Source organism: Betta splendens, chromosome 15, assembly GCF_900634795.4.
Source record: "Betta splendens chromosome 15, fBetSpl5.4, whole genome shotgun sequence".
Taxonomy (NCBI): domain Eukaryota; kingdom Metazoa; phylum Chordata; class Actinopteri; order Anabantiformes; family Osphronemidae; genus Betta; species Betta splendens.
Genome location: NC_040895.2, coordinates 16,774,880 through 16,799,417, shown reverse-complemented (window position 1 = coordinate 16,799,417; position 24,538 = coordinate 16,774,880). Strand labels below are relative to the sequence as shown.

Below are 24,538 nucleotides of genomic sequence, written 5' to 3'. Positions count from 1 at the left end.
ATGCTGTGTTTTTCCTGGGAATAAGATCCGTCCAATTAATGAGAGTCATGAGCAGTTTTGGGTCTTCAAGGTCTTTAATGGTTTTGACATATTTGTCTATATTGTGATGGGGATTTGATTTGTAAGACAAACCTATAAAACATACCCCCGGGGGGAAACTGTATCAGTCTAATCAGAGCCGTCATTAGCCGTGATAAGGCCTCTGTAGAAACGCTGCACAGCTGTTGCACAGAGGAGAGGGAGAAAAAACAGATAACCTGGATAATAGCAAGTGCTGGGGGCTTGATTCATTTCCAAATGTTAACAAGGCCGTTTCACTGCTCCAGAACACAGCGCAGTATGCTAATACCACTAATAAGCCTATCTCTGCGAGTCATCTCGGATGGCAGAGATCTGAGTGCGAGGTGGTGCTTTACAATCAAGCTGCTGGCCACATTTCAAATGAAGCATAACTATTTATGATTTCACAAAGCTGACATAATTGCTTAGAGGGTAACGGAGGAGAGCGCTCCGTGGTTTTACTTTGTTTCTTGTATTATGAAAGCGCAGATTTCCCCGTTTGCATGTCAAAAAAGGCTACTGTTCAGGCCATCACAGAGATGGGAGGATCTCGTGCTCGCCTGTTAAGCAATTTTGCAGCTTCTATTCATGCCGTCAAGACAAACAATCAGGAGATAATGCATCCTTGGTTTGTAAATTATGAACGTGTCAAGAGATGCACTAAAGGCAACGACAGACGCCACTTATCTTCAGCAGCCTCTGCTGTGTGACTGTATCATCGGAAGGGAAATATAACATTTTGATGTTTACATAAGAGAAGTATTAGTATCAGTCAGAAATGTAATTCCTTTCACCCATCCCTCTCGCAGGGATTGACTCCCCAAAAAACATACAATGATTTTTTAAAGCTAACAAAACAAAAAAAAAGGAGTAGAAAAGCATCCTCGCTGATCTTCTGTCCATTTCCAACATCGCTTCTTGTATATTTTTTGGTGGAAATCCTCTTAGAATGCAAAGTAAATAGATTACGATACAGTGAGGGATTAGGGCTCGCGCGGCGCTGTCAGATTAGTCGGTGAGCGCAGCGCGTCGACAGCTCTGACACGGCCATGGCTGCTGTTCAGGAAAGGGGCTCTGCGCGACGCTTTAAAGTCGCTGGTTGGCTCCTATTCATGAATAAAACTGTGGCCCGTAATCTCGGCCAACACACACATCTACGCAGCACACGCACACACTGAGGAAGCCCGGAACATTCAATATCAGTAGTGATGGAAGTATAATAGAAGTCTTTATTTTTTCTGGATGATTAATGGCAAGGTTTAAAACATTTTCTGTCATGCTCGTAAAAGGAAGGACCCAGTGTAACTGTTTTCTTTTAAGGTTCATTTGATTTAGACTTCACTAAGGCAGAAAATAACCTGAATTGACGTTCATGGAGCTGCACAGCATTTTTGACTTGGTTTAAATTTCACAGATATACTATGACAGGTCTAAAAAAATAAAGGCTTATCATAACGCCCATGTATTATTTGACTTTTATCAGACATTCATACAGTCACCGTGGGTACATACAATAAGACCGTGTGATTCCTACACAGCTAGTTTAGCAAATAAGTAACTACGTAGTGTATAAAACAGGAATGAAGTGTTTTCAAACCATCCCTAAATGCACCACATGAATCATCCCAGGGTCGACGTCGTCCTGAGACAAAAGAAAAAACAAAACAAATAAGCAGTGTAAAAATATAAATACATGTGGTTAACAGCTAAAATAGATGTGATGCTGCACTAGTCGCTGGAGCTAAAGCACAAAGGGACCAAGTGACTGTGCTGTGACTAGTCGCCTGTTTTTCTGCTGTGCCGTGACCTCATCATAGAATACTTTACCAGGGAGGAACTGTGAGTCGTTTGTGGCCTTGTCCTGTTGCGCTGGAGGTGGATGTCGTGTTCATTTGTAGCGAGTCTTTCAAGTTAATGACCCATAAAACTGTGTCGTTAACACAGTTTAACCTACTGTCTGATTGACCAGCACACAACCCGTCAAACACTTAGGGAACAATGACGGTGACAGATAAACCAACAAAACAGATGCACAGGGGAGAGCAATCAATCAAGAAGCCACAGACGACCAAACAAAAGCAACAAGAATCGCTTTTAATAACGTTAATGACTCATAAAGCGCCTGCATCTTGATTTGACCTGTAAATGGTTGAGGCCTCTTCAATGTCCCTGTGTTGACTTTTAACTTTAGTGTTGAGCGTTAATTCTGTACATTTTGTTTTCCCCTGTAGGAACTGCTGTTCATGCACTATTGGCTTATAGCCTCAGTCTAGACTTTTCCTCTAATTAATGTAGACGTGCTGCAGCTTTGTGAAAGATGTAAACAAAAAACTGACACAATCAAATTTCTGTCAATCAACTTACATCCAGCCCATCTTTGCCGCCTTCACTGCCTCCTGCAGAACAAAACGAAGCGACACAAGATGTTGGAAGATGCTTCTGTAAAACCCGCCGTGACACTTTAAACAAGTACAACAACCAGACATTAGACATGCATAATCACACACAACAGCCCTACAGCACACAAACACAGACACACACGCATGCAGCTGAATGCCTGAACAGGTTACATGCTCACTCAGTAGGTCGGACACGTCGCCTTTTCTGGGCTTTAACGAATGTAAACCGTTGTCACTCATGGCGATCTCACTCGCTTTGAGCCCTGTGTTAATAAGGTTATGATTGACATTAAAACCCAAGCGTGCCTTGCACAGATATTTAAAACGCAGATACAAATTCCCTCCAATAGCCTACAGTCTGGATTATCAAATGACAGAGCGATTTGGTACCGAGACAATTGCTAATCACCCAAAAAAGAGAATTATTAAAATGGAGGGAGCAGAAGGGAGAAGATGGCGAAGTGAATAAGAAGTGATGTTTTCTTAATGGGTATTTGTCCTAAATGACCATTACTGAGAGAGCAGAGCACTCAGGCTACGTTTAGAGGCTGAACGTCACAGGAGGATTGATGCACAGCATAAAAAGTGGCCCTGAAACCGACTTGCTGTGATTAAACACAGGGAGTTGAGTCTGCATCAGTGGCGTTGAACTGATGAACTCTATGAGTCTGGGGACAATAACAGCGACTTCTTGTTTGCATCCAAAGTCTAATGCATTTCCAGTGGAGGCGAGAGAGACGGTAAAAACGGAGCTGTTGTTTTGCCTTATAGTCATAATTCAACAGGAAACTCAACCAAAGTTAAAAGTAAACTCCTTTGTCTCAGGAGACGCTTCATCTACTGTTAGATGAAGATTAAAATATTAATTAGCTAAATCAAATACCTCTTATCTTACACACAGGTCCCGATGCTTCATTTATGGCAGACGCACCTGTTTGTCTCAGCGTCATGAAAACATCTGGGTTCACAGTCACACGTACGTCCTCTGCTTGTAATCGCCTTCGACTTTGCTCAAGACTGAAAGGAAAAGAAAAGTCATTTTCATTTTTTATATATTAAAAACAACAACAAAACAAGATAATATAGAATAATTGCTTGTGAAGCATTCATCATTTTCATCATCATCACAGTTTGGTGATGGAAACAGTCAAACCTGTGTAATCTCACTGATTTACATGCAAACATTATGGACACATCCCCTTAATCTATAAAACATCTGTGATGGGTTAATCTGTGACACTATCAACAGTGGGATCCTGGTTTACATTTACAAAAGTAGACGTCTTTTATTTACAGCAATATACTGTGTGATTTATATTTGACAAGCATTGAAGTTTCATGATATCACTTAGTGCAAGAAAGTAGGTAATGCAATAAATAAATAAATGTCATAATTAATAAATTAATACAAAAAATTTGTTTAGGTTTCAACTATGCAAAAAAGAGAAAACGCCTCCCTCCTCCTTCCACCAACAGAGGAAGGCGTACGTGATGAGCGAGAGAGGCCAACAGCCATCAAAGGAACGCTGGGATGCTTCCCAGATTCCAGGCTCGTTCTCTCCTACTTTTCCGTGCAGAGAGTCGGATTTGGGGAACGGGGAATCATGGAGGAGCCCTTGCCTTTGTGCCGCCTCCCTCTCTTCCTCTGCTCTTGTCTCAGCGAGCCAAGCGGGAGAACGCCCGCGCTATAATGCCTCCCTTACTCCATCTCGGCTAAGCTGCTATTGGCTTCACATGACAAACAATGAAACTTCATCAGAGACCAGATTACAAAGGGAGGGGGGGTCCAATATAAAAATTGTTCTAAAGAAAAGGAGGAAAATGTGCAATAAAAAGGCAGAGCCATTGTCTCTTCCTCTCTGTGGCCATTATCTTTGGGGAGGTTTGGGATCTGCTTTCTTAGGTCTGTTAGCAGTGCAGGGGAAGACCTGGGGTACGACGCCCGGGCTTTTGGCTGCCAAATTGCCCTAACCCTCTTTACCAATCTCTCTTTCTCCTCTCATTCCTTTTACTGTTTTAGAAAAAGAGCTTAGGACAGAGCATCTCTCTCAGCCGCCTACCGTCTCTCTCTCTCTCTCTCTCTCTCTCTCTCTCCCTGGACCAAGCTTGTTTAAATTGGCCGATAGGAAAGGATTTGGGTTGGATGGAGGGGGCTTAGAGAAACACAGAGTGGAAGGGTGGAGGTTGGGGGATGCAGAGAGTCATCAGTGTTACAGTCAAACAGCCATGAAAAGCCTATGAGAATGAAGAGAACAAGAGCGCCTTTTATCTAATGCATACAAATCCCATATAAATACTCCAGTTTGTTAGTTGGGGTTTGACAGGGAATGCCCCTCCATCGGCAGCCCCCCCAATAATAGAAGAGAAGGGTTATATTTGTATGGATCTGTTTGTGTGTGTGATAGAGATAGGCAGGGACAAGGAGAGGGATGCTCTGAGTGTGTCTTTAGTCACACTGTTTCAACACGTCATTCATGTAGACAAGTGTATTAAGCATCCACCCTGTAACACTGAGTTTGGTCTCTACTCTGGGGACTGAACCGTGGTTAAAATGGACTCTGGTGGCGTTTTAAATGTGGCTCCGGGTTCAGCGCTGGGAATCGCTGGAAGCGTAAGACCCGTAACCGATGTGGCTTGACATTTGAAATGTCACAGGGAGTGAAGGTTTCTGGGCTTCAGCTGGGTCATTTGGCCACTGATGCTCTCGTACAATTCATATATTGACAATGGTGAAGCGCCGAGGGCGAGGATATCTTTCACACACAAACGGAGCCTAGAAGCTTTGTCATCATGAGCAGAACAAAATATGTTCACATGACAACAGCATGCATGAGTCTTCAGTGTGTGAATCTACACAGAACTACCACCTGAGCTCGCAGCTCCCAACACCTTTACTGAGCTCTAAAAGGTCCGGTTTTATAGCCGGCGTAGTTACTTCACACTGAAGAGGTTGAACTACAGCATAGCTTCACTGGGGAGGAATTAACAAACTCGACTGAGTTTATGCAAAAGGTACATGCGCGTTCACAGGTCATATGTAAACACAGTGTGTTTGGTGCAGTCAGAAGCTCGTTTGGTGAATTCATTTGGTGAAGGTGAATGAAGCAGGTTCCAACTAAGCGGGTGCACGGGAGCAGGTTCACACATGTCACCTACCGTGCTGAGGAAGTGCCTGAATGCGAAGCCACTGGTTCTCTTTGGTTCCTCTCCGTCAGTTTTTCCCCAAAGTGGGAACCACACACGCTGTTCCTGCCTCTCAGAAGATCTAATACGCAAAAACAAGGACAAGCTGTTAGAACAGTGTGTGAATATTGGATATTCTGAATCCTGCCTATGAAAAAGTCTGTCTTTTAATTTCCCTCAGAGACTTTCACAGGTATTTGCTCTGCCTTTATAATGCAGGGCCTGATAAATCTGGTTTTTCAATAAAGTTTCTGTACTGATGCTGGATGGCAAACACTAATGGAGTGTGTGTGAGCCGAGCAATCAACAGAGCTGAGAGGGGGATAACAACAAACGCTGCTTCCCTTCAACACAGCGGAGCTAACAGGCTTTCAACATAACGACCAAGAAAAGGAAAAGGGAGAGAGACAGAGTGGAGGTGGAGAAGTGGATCTTCAGATAAAGCTCTTGTCTCTTTGCCCATTGAAAGGCCCTGCAGTCACATCAGTCTTTGTGAGGGGGAGCCTGAACAATCAGGCAACCAACTTGGCTGCTCCTCTTGGCAAAACGCTCCTCGAAAGAAAAGAGATAGAGGGGAAGAGAAAGGCCTTCCCTCGCACTTGTTCGCTGCTCTGCGTCTCACAATGCCGTATCTATCCAAATCAACACACTTGTCAGCCAGACAGCTGTAAGCGATTTCCAGCGCCGTTATAAAAGGGACCATTTCTAAGCTGAGATGTGTGTTCTCCATTGTGTCCCACGGTACGTGTCTGTACAAGCAAAAGAGGAATCTGATCATCACGGTTTAAATTAGATTCACATAAATATGACAAGAGCTGCATAGAAATATCATCTCTGCCCAATCTGATTCCATCGCCAGGATCACAAGAAATCCACCTTAAAGAACCACTCAATCTGGTTGGAGTCTGTTTTATCATCCGCACAATAGGAGGACATGTCGTTTCTGTAAATCCATCTCATTTTAATAGTTTTTTTTCAAACTATTGTGGAAAACATTAGTTCCTCATTTCTGTACAATGAACACAAAACAACAACAACAACAAGCCCAGATGTCCACAGTTACAACCAGTTAGAACCCTGGTTTCCCCTCGGTCGATGCAAAGACACAGACTTCCTTTCCTGCTTCTAAAGCCTTCACCCACTGGAGCACAGGGAGCCTTCACCTTTCTGTCTAACAAGGTGTTCGCGTCATACAGGACTGTGATGTTGCGCATTTCCCAGGTGACATGTCGCTCTATCTCCAAGGGCCATTCTGAATATGATCCGAGGTGTTTGAGTGTGACTGAAGACAAACACATACATATTTTTAGTCCCTTGTGTGTGTGTTCAAATACAAAGTGTTGCTGCAGGGAAGTCATCTGTAAAAAGACTGAACATAAACAGACTATATAACTAAACATAGAGAATATAACAAAGTAAGAAGTCCTGGTTTAGGAACGAAATTTGTATTGAGCCCAATATTAAATGTGTGATCACTATATGCTGTGTTTTTGCTATATGCTTTATTTTCACACACTTACTGGTTTTGAGAAATGTTTGCACACGTTAACGTATTTGTACTGTGACAAACACGCTTTGGGGTGTGTGTGTGTGTGTGTGTGTGTGTGTGTGTGTGTGTGTGTGTGTTTTCTCTATACTTTATGGTTCTGCAATAGTATGAGGGCACAGTTTAATTTTTTAATGTTCCTGAACCTGCTGGATGTCATCTCAGCTCACCTTCATTCATCTACACAATATCAAATTTTCTCTCTATAGGAGTGTGAAAATGCCCTGCGATGGACTGGCGACCTGTGCGAGGGTATACCCCGCCTCCCCGCGACCCCACGTGGGAATAAGAGGTTGGGAAAGAGATGGATGGAGTCTGAAAATCATATACCAGTCTTTACAAAAAGCCACTGTCCTGCAGTGTATTTCCCTTTGGACTGTAGCAAAAGGAAAGTTCCCCAGTGAAGTACAAACACTTTACAAACAAGTTATACAGTATATGAGTAAACATACCCATCCCTTGTTATATGTATAAGCAAATATGGGAACAGGTGACTGAGTGTCTGTTCAGACTCTCTAATTATAGACGTCCTGATCGGAGTGTCTGCTCCTTTCTTTACTGTACTTTCCTGTGTTTACCTACCTCCAAATTTACGTTGTCAGTAAGCAAAACATGAAAGTTCCCAAGTAGTCAGTGTTCGCAAATATCCTCAGAGGACTTCACAGATCACACTATCTTTGGACTCGCTGCTCTTTTTCTTATTACCAGAAGCCAGAACCTAAAACTTCTTGGCAGCTGGTTCTGAAAATGTCTTTAAATGACAAAGACTGTTATCATTAAATCATAAGCTGTCACTAATTACCATCAACTCTTGGCTCTGCTGATTACAAGCTGACAGACAAACCCAGCAATGGAAAAACTGATTACAAAATATAAATATGTCTAAGTTTCCTTATTATTTAAATGATTCCTTTCACACGGCATTTGTCTTCTCCCTTTGATCCCACCTTCCTTTTTGTCTCTTCCTGTCTCTCTTCATTTCATTCCTTTCACCCTTCCTCAATTTTCTCTCCCTCTGTCCCCTCCTCCTTCCTCTGCAGTGCTGTTGTCCAAGGATAGGACATGCTGCAGGTGATGGAGGGAAATCATGGAGGACATAATTAAGAAGCTTATGAGGAGGAGGGCGCGTGTTACGAATTACATTAGGAAAAAAGAAATGGACCGAGCCACATGCAAACAGACCAAAATGCTCATTTTCATTCAGAGTCAAACACACAGACACTCAGCCTTAGGGCTGTGACCTTATACAGTAGAGTTAAATACCTCTTTCACCTCATTTGATTGTCTGTGAGTACACACTTAACACACACACACAGCCTTCTGGTGTGTTTTAAGTACCAATGAAGGACTCATCACACATGTTCATCTAGTTCTCACAGAATTTTGAATGTTTTCTGGCCACCCGCCGGCTGTGTGTGTGTGTGTGTGTGTGTGTGTGTGTGTGTGTGTGTGTGTGTGTGTGTGTGTAATCAGGAACTCTGCTTGATCCTCTCTGGTATGTGCTGTTGGGAGTGTTTGTCAAAGGGCAGCAGCGCAGCAAAGTACGACAAAAACTGGGCCACTTCCTCCCATCGCCGTTTCTTCAGAAATGCTCCGTGCAACGCATTTCATTTGTCTGATATTGAGCATGTATCAGCGCTAACATCACAACACTTTCCCTGTTTCAGTTTAGAGAAAAACCTTCAAGAACAATCAATGACTCTGTTACAGCTTGTGGTCATTTTGCAATTAACGTCTATTTTATTATCTTACTATTAATCACATTACATGATGTCACTGAAAAACACTACAGGTGGCTTTTAAAAAATGATTCCTCTGTCAAACATGATCAGATTTTTCCCCTCGGGGCTATTAAATGAGGGTGAGAACCCGTGGACAAACCTGGTGTTAGATGTCAGAAAAGTGTGCTGGAGTGGGTGAGTTACTGAGGTTATCAAGATTAACCTGCTGTTTCAGGTTTAAGGAAACCTAACGATTCACATTTGTGCCTTTTTTTGCTTAGACATGATTATTTTCTTACCGTTGCTTGCGATGGCCTGAGCCTCGATTTCATTAGCTTTCCTCTTCGCCACGTCCGCTAGAACCACCTCACCCTTATCGCTGGCAACGTAATGGAGGTCCTTTGAAGGTAATGCAAGAAAGAAAGAAACAGGAAAGTTAATCTAAAATGAATCTTGGCTCCAGTGACAATAGGTGTTTTTTTGGAGGGGTCTGGGTGGTGATTTTGGCGAGAGAAGGAAGAAACAGATGAAATGACAGGGAAAAATGAGCTGTTTGAAGCCCAACATCAGACAGAGCACAGGTTGGATGAAATGCCGGTTCCTCAAAAAAACTTTGAAATCAGCCTGCTCGCACCTCTCCCCACACACAAGCGCCCCCCTCCTCATCTCCTGGGTTTTGAACTACGGAGGATGTTATCTGTCACATTTCAAAAGTAGGAGAGGAGGCGAGAGACTGTTCACCTTTTAGAAACGCTGGTATTCTCTCTTTATAGAGAAACATATCCAGCTGAGTATATTACTATATCGGCCTGCGACAATATTTGAGCCAGCGTGTATCCTCTGTATCGCACTGTTTGAGTCGGCACGGCCAAAAGGAGAGATAATACAGCTAAATGATGGCTGAAGGTGGTTGATTTAAAGCTCAAGGCCTCCGTGCTATTCCTTAATCATCACGCTGCATCAGACAGCTGTTACTGTTGTAAGGTCCTCTAGGCTAGAAACACGGCTGAGGTCAACTCATCTTCCATTTATACAGAAGCAAGAAGCAGAAGTTTATGTTCTAACTGTAGTCTTAATCAGATTTAATTCTTACGTTATCTTTGAGAAAAACAGAGCAGCTCTCAAACAGGTTTAAGGTATATGCAGAGAAATGTTTTCATCTTAAATAATAAAAATTTCTATAATGATTGTAGTATCTGTAGTAAAGTGAATTAATAGACCTCAGGCATAAATTTGTTTCATTAATGTTTCAATTAATTAATATTATTAGTTATGTAAAAAAATGAGTGTAGATGTGAAAAAAATGTATATATAATACTATATTTCTGTGTAAAATACATATGCAGCCTGATAAACAGCATAAAAATGGTAAACAGCATCACTGTGCATCATCTGTGCATATTGGGGTTGCAGCACTATTGCGACTATGGCTTGGAAGTGAATAAAAATGTTCTACCAATATAATTCTGCCCACTCCATGGGCACGGATCATTTCCCAGTGTGACTGTGTCGCTCTGACTGGGAGGCAGGATTGTGCCGAAAAAGGTGAATTTATACAAAAACGCAAAGGAGATATGAAATAAAAAAATGTTATAACACAATGGCTAAATTCAACCTTTTAAATTGTTTGCACCAAGAGTGAATCAAGACTCTTATCCGGGCACCCGCCAAGGGGCTACTCAGGGTCGCAGGCGAGTGCAGACCCCAAGGGCCCATCAAAGGGTACAGCGTGTTAAGGAAAGTCTTCCGCCTCAGCGACATCACAAGACATCAGTGCCGTGACTCAGGGCTCGCCATGGATAACCCTCAGCTGGCTAAAGCCAGCCCCCAGCTGAGCCTGCACCCGGCCCTAATACCCACATATTAAAACCCAGCTTTTGTACCCCCAGAGGGGCAAAAAGAGGGGGGATGCTAGTTTCCAAAAGAGGTGGGGAGCGAGAGGGATTGAGGCAGGGAAGTAGGGGGAGTAAAAAAGAATGAGACGGAGAGGTGCTGAAATTGAAGCGTATGAATGGGAACAGATTGGGTAATTATAGTGTGGTGCCTGCCCTCTGTGGCGAGGAGTTAGAAGGAAATGTGAAAATGGCCGACAACAAAATGGCCTCAAAAGAACCTAAATCGGCTCCTAGGACCGAGGTGGCTAATTCAGCTGCTATGAACGAGGACATGGCCCCTCAATTAGATAGAAGTGAGGCTTCCTAATTGATAACAAACAGAGCAGCTGAAATTAAACTGGCGAGCAGGAGAGGAGGCATAGCGAAGTGATAGCAAAGTGTGTGAATAGGAGAGCAATGAAAAGAGCAGAGAAAAGCAAGACAAGACGATAAGAAAAAGGCAGAATTCACAACCATGAGGGTGAGCGTTAGAGAGCGGCAGGAAAAGAGAGCACTTGTATGACAGACAGAAGAGAACAATATGAACAACTGAAGCCGGCCGCTTTATTCCAGCTTAGCTCGTCATAATGCTGTCTGAATCTGGAGAGAGAGAGAGAAAGAATGAACCAATGAACAAATGCAAAACGAGTGAGCGAGACTAACTGAGAACCAGAGAGAGAGCGCACGAGAGCGGAGTATCAGCCCGACTAAGAAGGGATAACAATAATACTGCATATAAAACCATCAGATATTACACCTCTTATTCCCCGACGCTCAAACGCGACACTAATCTTATTTATATAAGAGCTTTAGGGTTGAAGCGCGCCAGCTAACCACACTGATAAAGAGGCCGTTTCAGTGGGCCATTTTAGGGGAGAACACGGGAGGGAAGGGGGGCGGTAGACACTCGCAGCCCGATATTGACTGATATTTTGGTCACCTCCAAATGAACGAGGGATTACATTAACCGGCACACAGCAGCGCACTATGAATCGGACCCACGCGTGTGTTTGCACTTGGTTTGCGACCAAATCGACCCAAAGCACAAAATGCACATGTCCTGTACCTTTTCCTGCTTCCTCCAAATGTGCAGGTGATTGTGGTAATTGTCCATTATTTTAATTAATATTGATTAGTAGGACAGTAAAAAGCCAAACTGCAATGCTCAAATGTACAGTCGCTGCCTGTGAAATCAAACCTGCCAGCAATGAATCAAAACGGTGAGAATTTCTGCCTGAACGATAAACTATCTGCACCTAAAGCCCTAAAAAAATGGACTATGGGAAAGTTGCCTCAAATCCTGACGATACCTTTGAAACAGACTCGTTATCAGCTTATCTGTATTTATTCAGTAAAAGCCAGGAAAAGAAAAAACACCAACAACAAATCTGTATTTTGAAGTAAATAAAAAGTGGCACCGACAGTTTTAGGTGCTAATGTTCCAGGTTGGAATTTCCCTTTGCTAACAAACACACTGTCAAATCAAATATTGACAACAAGACTGGACACAAATCCACATAGGCTCAGGAATGAAAATACATATTCATACTAAACTAATTAACACAGGTATAATCCCTGGACACGAGCACATCTGCTGAACATGCAAACACGTCCATGCACCCACTTGTTCTCTGACACACCTGTTATCCAGGGGCCTTGTGTTTGACTTCTATCAGATAGGTGTGAAGGATTTAACGTTTTAATAACGCTAATTACTCATCTGAGCAACAACAATGAGCTTATTGCCAAAGACGAGCAACACCTCCTCCTCCTATGCTGGCAAACCCGACGTCAGATAGGCGAGGGAGATAGGGGTGAACCCAGCAGTCACAGCTCGCCTCAGCGCTAGCGTATCTGAGAAGAAACAGTACAAGCTCTCACTGGGGAACAAAAGAGCCAGCATCAGATTCATCTATCACACAATTTAATTTAATTAACAAGCCACATCAAGAGCCAAACACCCAAGAAAAGAGAAGAAGAAAAGAGGGAGGAAGGTGTAGAAAAAACTTGCCATCAGGTCGACTTGGCTGACGAATGACCTAATTGGTTACATTATCAACTCATTCATCAAAGTCTAATTGGGGAGCTACAGAAGAGCGGCAATCATGACAAAAATGCTAACGACTCACTAACCCCCTACTACTACAAACACCACACACACACACACGCACACGCACACACACACACACACACACACACACACACACACACACACACACACACACACACACACACACACACACACACACACACACACACACACACACACACACACACACTCTCTCTCTCTCTCTACTGGTTCCTCCTCCCCTTCAATTTAACCCAACACTGAAGTGTTTCATTTTAACAAAAGGTTTCCTTTGGGGCCAAAAAGGCTTGGAGGGGTTCTATTGTTAGTTGTGAAACAATGGGGCTAGAGGAGGTGGGGGTCTGGTCATAGAGGGGGGTACATCATGCTGGGCATTCCTAGAAGAGGAGAGCACACCACATGTTATCTGTGTGTGTCTGAGTGCGTGCACTTTATTAAACCGATGGTGCGTCGTTAAGTTTCGTGGGCAAGTTTGGAACTTATAAAGAGTTAGAGGAAGGTGGGGGTTTGCCCTCATTAACCCCTTCAACCTCAACTCAATCAGCTGACAAGCAGGTTAAAGCAACAGCAGAACCTAATTAGAGTGAGGGACAGAGCGAGGGGTCAGATGTCAACGTCCTCTCTCTCCCCCTTTCTCTTCTGTCTTTGGTTCTTTTTCACATGATGAGTTACTGCTCTCTTGGTCGCCGAGGCAAATAAAACGCTTGAAGACGTCTGTTGAGGTTAAGCATAAACTTTGTTAATGAACTAAGTTGAGAGGAATTTGAAATAGAGCTGCAACAATGAGATGAATGGTCTGTTTTGCCAAGTATTTGCCATTAACAGCTTTGTGAAGATAAAGCTGTGATGCTTGGACCATAACCATCTTAGGGCTTAAAACAAGAAGGGGTGTATTTAATAAAAAACATTATTTTTCACTAAATTCTAAAAACAAACAAACAAACAAACAAACAAAACTCTAAGAAAGCATCTTTAGTGCACTTACATTCCTTGTTAAAAACGGTATAATTGACATTAAGCCATTTAAAAACATATTTATACCATTCAATAATAACTATACTTTAACATGTTTAGGGTCAGTGTCAGCACTACAACACTAAATAAAAATCAATACTGGGAATATTCACTGGGACATTTTTATATATTAGAGCTGCTCTGCTGAAGCCTGGTTAATTCAAAATCAGATTCAGCACCGATAACGCTTAGAAACTGTGTCTCTTTTTTAATTTTCTACTCATTACTCTTTATACTCTAAGCCTATAAAGTAACAAACTTTTTCACCTTCTCCCTTTTTTGCTTTCCATCTATACCACTACCCCCTCCTCTCTGCCGTCTCTTTCTTTTGCACCCTTTCAAGGTCCACAGGCTCGACTCCACCTTTTCAATTCGGATCCCAGCAGCACTGCTTAGTGGGGAGGGAATTGGAACCAGTACTATCAGTGTGATTGAGGGGTCTGTAAGGTGTTGGTGAAGCATGGAGCAATGAGGGGCCCCATAAAAAAGGGGGTCAAACACACAGCATTTCAACATTTCAGGATGGAGTGGAAGAAAGAGCGAGTTAAAGGGAAGATGAGAGGAGAGGAAAAGGTTGAATAAAAGACAGGGGCCCATACTGAGATCACACCTGCTCTCTGACATGCAACGCGCACACACACACACACACACACACACACACACACACACACACACACACACACACACACACACACACACACACACACACACACACACACACACACACACACACGTGTGTGTTACAAGTCATGTGCAAATGAAAGTAACAAGGGCAGCCGTGCTCGTCAGTTGTTCACTTAATAGCTGACCTATTTCTGAAACTGTTCAACAGGCTGAACATGTTTCATTTACAATAACATAATATTAGTTAGATAATATGATGTATATAACTTCCAGCTAAGAAATGGTTGTACTATATGTAGTATGCATTTATTTCAGTAAATGTTTTTAAAGAAATCTGTTAACTATACAATTAGTATGTTCAATTACTTATCAACAATATATAGAGCCCGTCAGTGAAAATTACAGTAACAAGCTGAAAATAAAAAAGGTAAATGAGGATGAAATGAGATTATGGCAGAAAACCTTGGTGACATTTTCTTAGAAAAAGCTTACTTTGAACTCACCATGAAAAGGTCACTGGCTTCCAAATCTACAGCAAGAAGGAAGGCCTTCTCAAAGCGCTGGTGTCTGCAAAGAAAATCAAAACTGTTGAAGAGGAAACAACACCTTCCTGACCAAAAGCAAACCATGTCATCTACTCTATGTAAACATAGAAAAATAAATGAAAAGGTACAAGCAGATGTCGCACAATCCCTGCTTCAGTGTGTAAATGCACATCCTCCTCTGCATCCATAAATGTCAAATAATTGAGCTCAGAGTAGCAAGGCCTCCTCCTAATATACCAAAGTACAACTGGAAGAGAGAGAGCTGCATCCCCAGTACAACACACCTTAACTTTCCATGTCTAGAGCCAACATGAAACAAACAAACAAACACAGGCAGAGAGGAGATACAGGGGGGCTTCCTTCATTTGATGTTGATGGAGAGAAAAAGAATGCAGGTAGGTGATAAGAGAGGAGACGAGAAGGGATGCCAAACAGCTCTGCTACTGAGGAAAAGAAAGAGGGAGAGAGGGAGGGAATGGGAGGTAATTGCAGGATGGAGAGCAGTAAGCAGCAGTGTGTGGGAACAACAGGGTCTATTTCAGTCAAACAGGCATTTCAAAAGGCTCTCATGGCAGAAGGGAGAATGAAACAACAGTCTAAACAGGTGCATATGTGGTGCATTGCCTTATGAATGACTCAAAGCTGCATCAGTGAGTGTGTGCACCACAAAATTCAAAAGCCATTTCCTTTTCAGAATTTTTAAAATAGTAATGGTGAGCAGAAAATGAAAGCAGTTAAATTGCCTGTTTAATGCATGTCATGAAAATGTTCTGGCAGTGCCTTAAAGAGAGACCTGGATGTCTGCATGTGCAGCTCAACAGGTTCCAGTCACAGCTCAGAAGACGGGACCAAACCTTGGTTATGATTTTAAACAGCTAAATCTGTGGTCCAACTGTTAAACATATTACTTGTTTTAATCATCTAGCTACAGTAACTGTGTCTGTCAGCCATATCAAATCAACATCACAGCAACAGTGTGCAGTGGGCTGTTACCTGAGGAGGTGGTGAAAAAAGCGGTGGGCATACTTGCTGATCATCTCTCTGTATTCCAGTACCACCGCATCAGGGAGTGGAGCAGGTGGAGCATAAAACACACCCAGAGCTGCTTGTAGCTGGGCTACAGGCAGAACACAGTCACACAATAAACAGTGGAATAAAAATCACTTTGACTTAAAGTTGCCCTAAGAAAAAACTTCCAACTCACTGTAACGAAGAGCTGTTTGAGTCACAAATAGCTTTTAGCTTCAATAATGTCAGAGACCCACCCTCTCTCTCTGCATTTAGCTCCAGCCGCAGCAGATGGTTGGTGATTGCACTAAGGCCTCGAAAGCACTCGTTTCCCATGGTGCTCCAGTCCATGGCCTCTAGGATGCCCAGCGCCTCTCTAGCCTGGCCACAACGCAGTCGCTGCTGGAGAAGCTCCCCTGGACCCATCTGGCCTCCAGTCAGAGCCCCTGTCACATCGAGTCCGGCTGGTTATTATTACATGACAAAAAATAAAGCTGATGACTAAATCATGATGGTGACAGTTCCTGAGTTAGTCTTTTTAATAAACTTTTTTCAGTTTCAACTTTACAGGGCTATCAAACATATACAAGTAATATCCCCTGAATGTCCGGGTATACTGTGGGTGAGCCCTGGACGGGGCCCTGTCAGTGGTCCAGGCTGCAGACTTTTGCTAATTAATTGAAGTTTGTATGTGTTTGGGGGGTGGGAGGCTGAGCAATTAAAATGACAAGCTGGCAATTAGCAAGCCCCAAATCCCCCAAAGAGAGGGTTAATGTGGCTAATACATCAGCTGAGCAGAGTGTGGTTTATGTGTAACACTGTGAGTGTTGGAGGCCTTGTGCTGGGTGTTAAGATAACTTCAAGCAGAGACAATGGATCATTATGGTAGCATGATCAAGTCAACCCCTCCCACACCCGACAGCAGCAACTTATTTGACCAGCTCAGTTCAGAGTTAGTGTGTCAGACACACAACACAAAAACAGCACTGAGCAGAACAGGAACAGCGTAAACACACATTGAATAATAAGCAAAGTGCAGTCCAGGTTAAACCAATGTGAATTTTTTATCTTATCACGAGACATTAGTTTCGCATTTTGTTTTTTTCTAAAAACATAACTGTCTAATTTGTATCTTTGTAGATGTAGCAAACTTAAATTAACCTTTAACTATACAGAAATATGTTCAGTTACGAGAAACACAGCAATGACACATGCTGAATCCTTGGATAACAGTGGAGAACAAGCAATCCCTTTAACAACACACATCTTTCTGGGTTTGTTAAATAAACATCAGCAAAGCATCAGCTCTTTGTCTTTTCTTGGTTACACAAAGGCCAATAAAATCTGAACACACAACCCTAAAAATGATTATTTTCCTTGTGTCGAGCAGCACATTCCCTGCTCTGCCCTTCCTCAGCCTGTGCCGGTGGAGGCCCAGCTGCAGCCAACGTGTGCCCAGATGAGATAACTTGGTGCAGGCAGGGGGGTTGGGGTGGGGACCAGGGAGGGCTGCCTCCCACCAGAAAAAAAGCGGGAGAACCTGGAGCTCGGCCAAATCTTTCTTCTTCGCCATCTCCCGACTCACTCTTTCTGTCATGTAGCGGGCCTTACGAAACAAGTCAATACAGAGAGGAAGCGCAAGCAAACAAACAAATGAGCTCGTGTCTGTGTGTTTGTGTGCTTGGGCATAGAGGCACAGAAATAGAAGAATACACACATGTGTAAGGGGGGAGGAATTATCACAGAGAAAAGACGTGCAGTGACTTTTTTCATCAAAACCTTGGCAGACGATCAGAGGAGGGGAAGCTATTGTTGGAAGACACCCTCCCCTTTCCCTGTGCACACAGGCAAACATAGTCAAATACACATTATCAAACACACACAACACACCTTCCTCCATCCACCCCCACATTCCTGGTTCCAAACTTTAGCAAAGAGCTGTGTGCCACTGTCACATCTTCTTTCCAAAGTCACAATTAAAAGACACTGAATGTGTGTATATGAGATTGTGTGAGTGTATGTGTGTTAGTGGGTAAGGTGGTTGCTTCTGAAAATGTTTGATTAGCAAACTTTATCTGGGGGCCCTGAGGGACTGCGCAGCCACTGTAAACGATTTATCGGAAAAATGCATCCCAGAATGCAGCTGGGGGGCTCGTGCCCCGGGGCGATTATTGAATGACCTCTGAGAGCGTGACTCCTGCTAACCTCCCCACCAGTCAGCAAATTAACTTCCTTCAGCGGTGAAGAGGTACGAGGACGACCCGTTCAGCAGCCATGTGTACACAGCGAGGTTCAGATGCTGTCAGATCCGAAACACGGGAGGAGTCTGAAGGGAGTACGGACCCTTGCAGAGACACAAGCCTGTTGAAGCATTTAACTTGCAAGTACTCCAATGAAAAAAAAATCACAGGTCAGTATGAAAGCATTGTATGTAATGTAGTTTTACCATTCTACAGTGATTGATTGATTGCTAATTAAAAAGTAATCAACAGATCAATTGATGAAGAACAAACCAAGAGTAATTGTCTGTACCTACCTAGTCTGAATCTCAGGGCTCCTAGTGGTCCACCATGAAAGCCTAACATCAGGAGATCTGTCCTCTCTGGGGCACCATCCAGGCCTGTCCCCCACTGGAGCAGCTCCAGGCCTCCAGAGCAGCGCAGGTGCTGAGCTAGTCCTAGCGTGGTAGCTGAATATGCCTCCTCCGCTACCAGAGCCATGCTTACAGGTGCCAAGCCCACATCAAAGCACATCAAGTCAGCCTGTCCTCCCCCTACCACGGCTACCGACCCAGCGGGGTGCCAGGCAAGGAGGGTGGGTGACGCAGGGCAAGAGGCGAGCACAGAAACCTCCCGTCGCTGGTCATACAGGAGCACAGAACAGTCACTCAGGCCCAGCAGAAGCATGGTCTCAGCAGGGTGGCGCGAGCAGGAAACGGGATGGGATGGCAGTGGGATGCGAGCCACAGACAGGCGGTGCAGGCGCCCCCGTGCACATTCATACACACAGGAGTCCACCCAGGACCCCTCTATGGATCCTTGTGGTCCAGGAGGCAGCTCTACTGTTAGCAGCTGGTGGGGCTGAAGCTGACTGAAACGGCAGTCTAGAAGATTTCCTTCTGTCCGTACCGAGCTTACAACCTTTAAGATGGGGAACAAATAGAAAGAAAGGAGAGTGATCATTTCATCCATCCAACCATGTTTAACTTGAAACTCTTAGTTCTAAATGTTAGACTAGAAGCTGCTTACATTTATTAGGGCCTTTTAAAAAACAACAACTTTAAGTTTGCTTCAATCATATATTTAATGAGCTCCACTAAAAAAAAATAAAATAAAAAACACGTAACACACAAGAGGAGAACAGAGATAAAAGCACCAGTCACAAACCCCCTGGAGAGTGATGAAATAGAGCCTTCCGCCTAAACACCTAGCTGTCAATCAAGACAGATAATGATAAGAGCCCCATCTTAACTCAAGGTCAACAACATGTTCTCCCTGAGCACGCCACAGCTTGGCACTCAGCACTCCATGATAAACAAGCTCCTCTGTTTACATGTGTAAAGAGCCAAAGGCTCAACAGTAGACGTGGAAAATGACAAGAAACAGGCCTTTTCAATGTGAAGACCACGACATGTGGAGAAAGCCTGGAATTATTTGACCGGTTGGTTAGAGTGGGCACAATGAGACTAAGCAGGAAGCACTGACGCCATGGGAGATAGGCCGTGTCACAGGTGGCGCTGTCGATAAAACACCCACAAGAAACCAGAACTGTAGGTGGATGACAGGAGACAACAGCCTGAACTAAACATCAGGCCGACAGTTCTACAGTCACTAACGGAGCTTTTTAGGAGGGATTTCACCTTAGCAAAGCCTCTATCAGAGCGCTGCATTGACCGTGGCAGCTTTGGCTAAATGAGCCCGTTTCTTTTCGTCTTGTAGACAGAAAGAGGGATCGGCTGCCTGCCTGCCTGCCTGCCTTTCACAAAGCTGTCCGGCCCAGTTTTTTGGCAGGCACTGCCAAAAAGGGACTTAGAGGGAGGAAGGGAGTTTTTTTGCCTGCCCATGGTCTACGGCAGGAGAGAAGCAGATGACTGTCCTCCTGAAAGCTTTTTTCCTCTCTATAATCCCCCAGAGCTAGCTGCTTCTGCTGCTCCCCAGGGGGTGGATGCTGTGTGTTTATTTGAGGCAGTAAGCAAAAGGGGCTCAATTCACGTAGGGGTGGGGTATCGTTGGGAGGTGCAGTTTTTGGATAGCTACATTTCCACAGGGACAATGTGACACACGAACTAAATAAATTTGCAAACAGCCACGTAGTAGGTGAGGGTCCGTCCAGTCCGTCTACAGAATGCTGTCACAGAAATCCCAAGACCTACTTCAACTCTACAAATCCTGATCCCCCACCCCCCCTCATCGCATCTCATCCTCTCAGCTTTTCATCCCGTGCCCGGCTTGCTGGTGCTCGCTGTGCCAGCATGCCACCATGGCACCATTGGGGATGAGGTGCAGCTGATTCAGCTCTGCCTCTGCCTGACAGGTGACCAGAAAAGTCAGCTAGAGCTCAGAGGCAACGAGTGCACGGGGTGTAACACACAAATATCCCCACAAGTCTAACACTCATCTGTGTTTGGTCTTGACATACATTACACATGCAGTAGAAAACCATGTTATTACGTGGGACACTGAACCATGTTTATATGACTTGATGACATAAAATAAAATGATTATACACAAAATAACACAGAAAGGCTCTTAAGCTGTTTAAACATTAAACCCACCAGTGTTCACCTCTGTTATAGAACGTCTAATAAAATGTTTAGTTTAAAATCCAAAAACAAGTCAGGAGAGTAAAAGAACTAGAGGAAACACTTAGAATCACAAGAAAGTGTGGTTATACGATACATGTACATACAGCAAAGCTTTGCCTGTAAACTCTCCACAGAACATTAGAATAGTTGAAGGCCTGAGTGTTTAAAATACAAACATTATGTCCAACACAGAGAGAGCCAGCGAGCATAATACAGGGTCAGAGAGCAAAGTAGAGCAACAGAAATATGCACAAAAGATGCGAAGGAAGAGTGGGAACAACGTGAAGAGACAGGGAGAAGAGGAGGAGACAGCGTAAGGCTGGAAGGAAGGATGCAAAGAAAGCAGAGACGGAGAGAGGACGACAGACAGAGAGAGAGAGAGAGGCCTCCAGTAAGTAGCTTTCTCCTGGTTATTGGTTTCAGTGACTGGTCAAAACTATTCTTCTCCATTCTTCTCTTCTCTCTCTCTCTCTCTCTCGCGGCACCCCCCACCTCCCCTCCGTGGCGTGAAAGATAAAGCGGACGGGCCCAACTGTGTGGCTGGCCCTTGTTCACAGCAGTGGCCTTTTGAAGCCAATTTTCCAGCTCACGGAGCAGAGAAAGACGGGAAGAGACGGGTAAAGAGAGATGGAGGGACTTGGAGGAAAGTCGAGGGGGTGCGAGCAAAGGGGATGGGGAAGTTTTAGGCATGTGAATTAGGGTTAGAGTTGAGGTACTGATGTGACAAAATGCACAGCCACAGCAGAATTACTAGCCAAAATATTCATCACACCGTATCTGTAATAATTGATAAAGCTGAATGTAACAGCAGTCCTCGGGGAAAATTATTCACTGGACCTGAAACTGTAGGAGCCGTGTGTCCTACTGTATGTGATTCTGACAAAGCAGCGGAGCCTGGGAGTAATTCTGCACTTTGGATTTCACATGCAACCTTTTCATGCTCTAAATTGTGATTATAGTGCACAGCAAAACTGCTTTCTGCTCTACTACATGCTTTAGTTCTGCTGCGTTTTATGTGACGCTGGCAAGTATGGCCATTGTACACACTTAATTTAGCCTCTAACATGCGCTTACAAATGGAATAAAAAATATGATTTTTTGTCAGCAAATAATGTCTTTTTTATTGTTTTAAAGACATGAATGCCCAAGTCAATAATAATTAAAAGACAGCAGAAATCACACAAACGCAGATCAAACAGCTGCAGACAAACTGTTTGGTGACAGATAACAGGGTCTTTAAAAAGCATTTGCAAAGGCAGTCAGACAAACAAAAACAGCAAGGTTGACTTGAAATGCAAGAAAACATTGATCTGCTGTTTTCCTCTTCATTAGGATTAATAAATGCCAGGAACGTGTTTGTTTGGGTTTGGGAGCATATTTGCCGGTTGTGGGGGTTGAAAGGAGGAAGGTAGAATCATTAAACGTGTTAACTCGGTGCATGAAAACTATATACTTGTTTTCCTCTTTTTCCCACCCTCCCCCCTCATGATGCGGCTCCACTTATCAGCATGGGGGGGATATGAATTAAGACCACATAGGGAAAGAAATCAGACTTTTTTAAATGCCGAGAGACTGGCTAGAAAATTGGCTTAGTGTGGCAGATAGCAAAGTGAACAAAAGGAACATATATATGAGCTTGAAGTGATTGAAGTAGCTGGCGTCTCCCGATGTGTGCCCGGCGTTTGATTCTCGCCACGGCTCTTACATAAACTGCTCGCTTAATTTCACACCGCGCATCTGAAAAATGACAACAAACGCTTTCATTAGAGCACGATGCCGCAGCCCCGCGAAGAGACTTTAATGTTCCTGAAGCGTGGAGGAAGGAAGGAGGGGAAGGAGGAGAGGAGAACAGGAGGAAGGCTGGGAGAACGAGGGGGGGGGGGGTGAAGAAGACACAGAACAAACTAGGTGAGGGAGTGTGATAAATGTGGAGAGCGTTCCAAAACAAAAACAAGGAGTGGAAAACGCAGCAAACAGCATCTGCTTTGATTATTTCAATATTCATATGGCTCCCCTACCTCCCACCCCTCACGCTCCTGTGTGAATTTGTTTCGTAGCATGCAATTGGTAACGCTCATCTCCCTCCCCTCCCATTCCTCCCTCTCACACGCTCCCTCCCTCCTCTGCTGTGGTGAATATTTTGCATACACTTACTGAGGTTCATGCTATGAGGAAGAAAGTTAAGCCCGGTTCGGTAATTTGGGATCTTTCATCTACTTTGGGCTCGATGCCAATCAAGGCACAAGAAGGGTTTTGCCAGAGGCCATGAGGATGTATGTTTCAGCATGCGTGTGAACATGTAGGCGTTCTCCTTCACGCTGTACCACAGCTTGGCTCCATAAGGTGATGCACGGAGGGGAAACGTGGCGGTGCCACCCTTAAGGTGACTAACCCACCATCCAAAATCCCTCCTCAGCAGAACAAAACCCCAAATCTCACAGGACTTTTCTTGCCTTTTCCACTTTGTGTGAGCCTGAGGGGGTTCGTGTTTGCTTCACTTACATATAAACTACAGTGAATCACTGCAAGTATTGATTGCTGAGTGCTCTAGTTTAGCGTAGGTTGTCCTGTGAGATACACTTACAATGAAAGCTTGAATTAACCTGAAAGAGCTGGTAAGCAAAATGTTTAACCCTTGATTCTCTCATTGGGGCGCATATTACATGAAATACGCTTTCAATACAAAACTATGTCCTGTAAAAGCACCTGTTGATCCTGTGGTTCTTCACTTATCATTGCTAAACATTTGCATTCAATGCTGAAACCCTAAATCAAACTGAACATTTTAATGACAATATAATGGGTATAAATCTGTGTACCTTGAGGCCTTCAGCTGGTGAGCAGCTGAGAATGGTCAGGTTGTTGGGCTGTGTATGTGTGGGTGCCCAGGGCCAGAGCTCCTCACTGGGCTCGTCCAGGTTCCACCAGCAGAGCGCTACGTCCTGGGGGCGGTTGAGAGCGACGCGTCTGTGGAGCTGGGGACGCCGCCCGCTCACTTCCACATGCACGACCTGGATGACGAAATGAAATGCAGTCACAAAAAAAGAAGAAGATGGGCCATCACAAACACACAGTAACACACACGCACACAGAGAAGACGTGGGCGGTATCAAAGGGCTAATGATTCAACCATTCAGATTCATGTAGCTGCCCAGTTTTGATACCTAAGGGCTCCGAAACATCGACATCTTTTGCCCCAAAGACGACTGTGTGTCCTTCCCCCATCCTGTTTGTGTTGATGTCTAAGGTTGTTTTTCATCTTCCATTATTAATGTCTGCGTGTGTTTTGTTCTGTCAGGCTTGTTGTTTTAGTGATGTGCATATTTTTGGGAAGGTCTGCCACGCTCTATGGGCCACAACAATGAGACACACAGTAATGAGCTCTCGTGGCGCTTTTGGAGGGGTGTGTGTGTGTGGGGGGGGGCACCCACATATATAAATGTATGTATGCACACAAACACACATGCATGTAGCAAAACAGATATAAAATCCATATAAATACCGTTTTCTGGTCATACTGAGCCAACACACACACCCCATTAAACAAACTGAACCCGATCCAGAAGCACTTTTAAAGCAGGTGAAATTGCAGGTCTTACACTGTGACCCTGCCTTTCATGCACACCACAGCTCATTCCCTCTTCACACACACACAGCTCAATATTCATACC

The 24,538-nt window shown here is 44.0% G+C and overlaps 1 protein-coding gene across 9 annotated transcripts in view; it reads right to left on the bottom strand.

Moving 5' to 3' along the window:
- Positions 1–1,269: 1,269 nt before the first annotated feature.
- Positions 1,270–24,538, bottom strand: part of wdpcp (WD repeat containing planar cell polarity effector) — a 48,440-nt gene continuing 25,171 nt past the window's right edge. For 6 of the 9 annotated variants that reach the window (XM_029127484.2, XM_029127487.2, XM_029127483.2 and 3 more), the window contains 10 exons: positions 23,687–23,878; positions 18,600–19,203; positions 16,321–16,527; positions 16,049–16,172; positions 15,014–15,077; positions 9,209–9,308; positions 5,616–5,724; positions 3,391–3,476; positions 2,425–2,519; positions 1,270–1,702 (listed from right to left, as the gene is read on the bottom strand). In XM_029127484.2, the coding sequence (XP_028983317.1) occupies positions 1,652–1,702; positions 2,425–2,519; positions 3,391–3,476; positions 5,616–5,724; positions 9,209–9,308; positions 15,014–15,077; positions 16,049–16,172; positions 16,321–16,527; positions 18,600–19,203; positions 23,687–23,878 (1,632 nt within the window). In that variant the 3' untranslated portion in view covers positions 1,270–1,651. The remainder of the gene's footprint in view (positions 1,703–2,424; positions 2,520–3,390; positions 3,477–5,615; positions 5,725–9,208; positions 9,309–15,013; positions 15,078–16,048; positions 16,173–16,320; positions 16,528–18,599; positions 19,204–23,686; positions 23,879–24,538) is intronic. The other 3 variants (XM_029127489.2, XM_029127488.2, XM_029127492.2) reach the window with 3 other exon arrangements.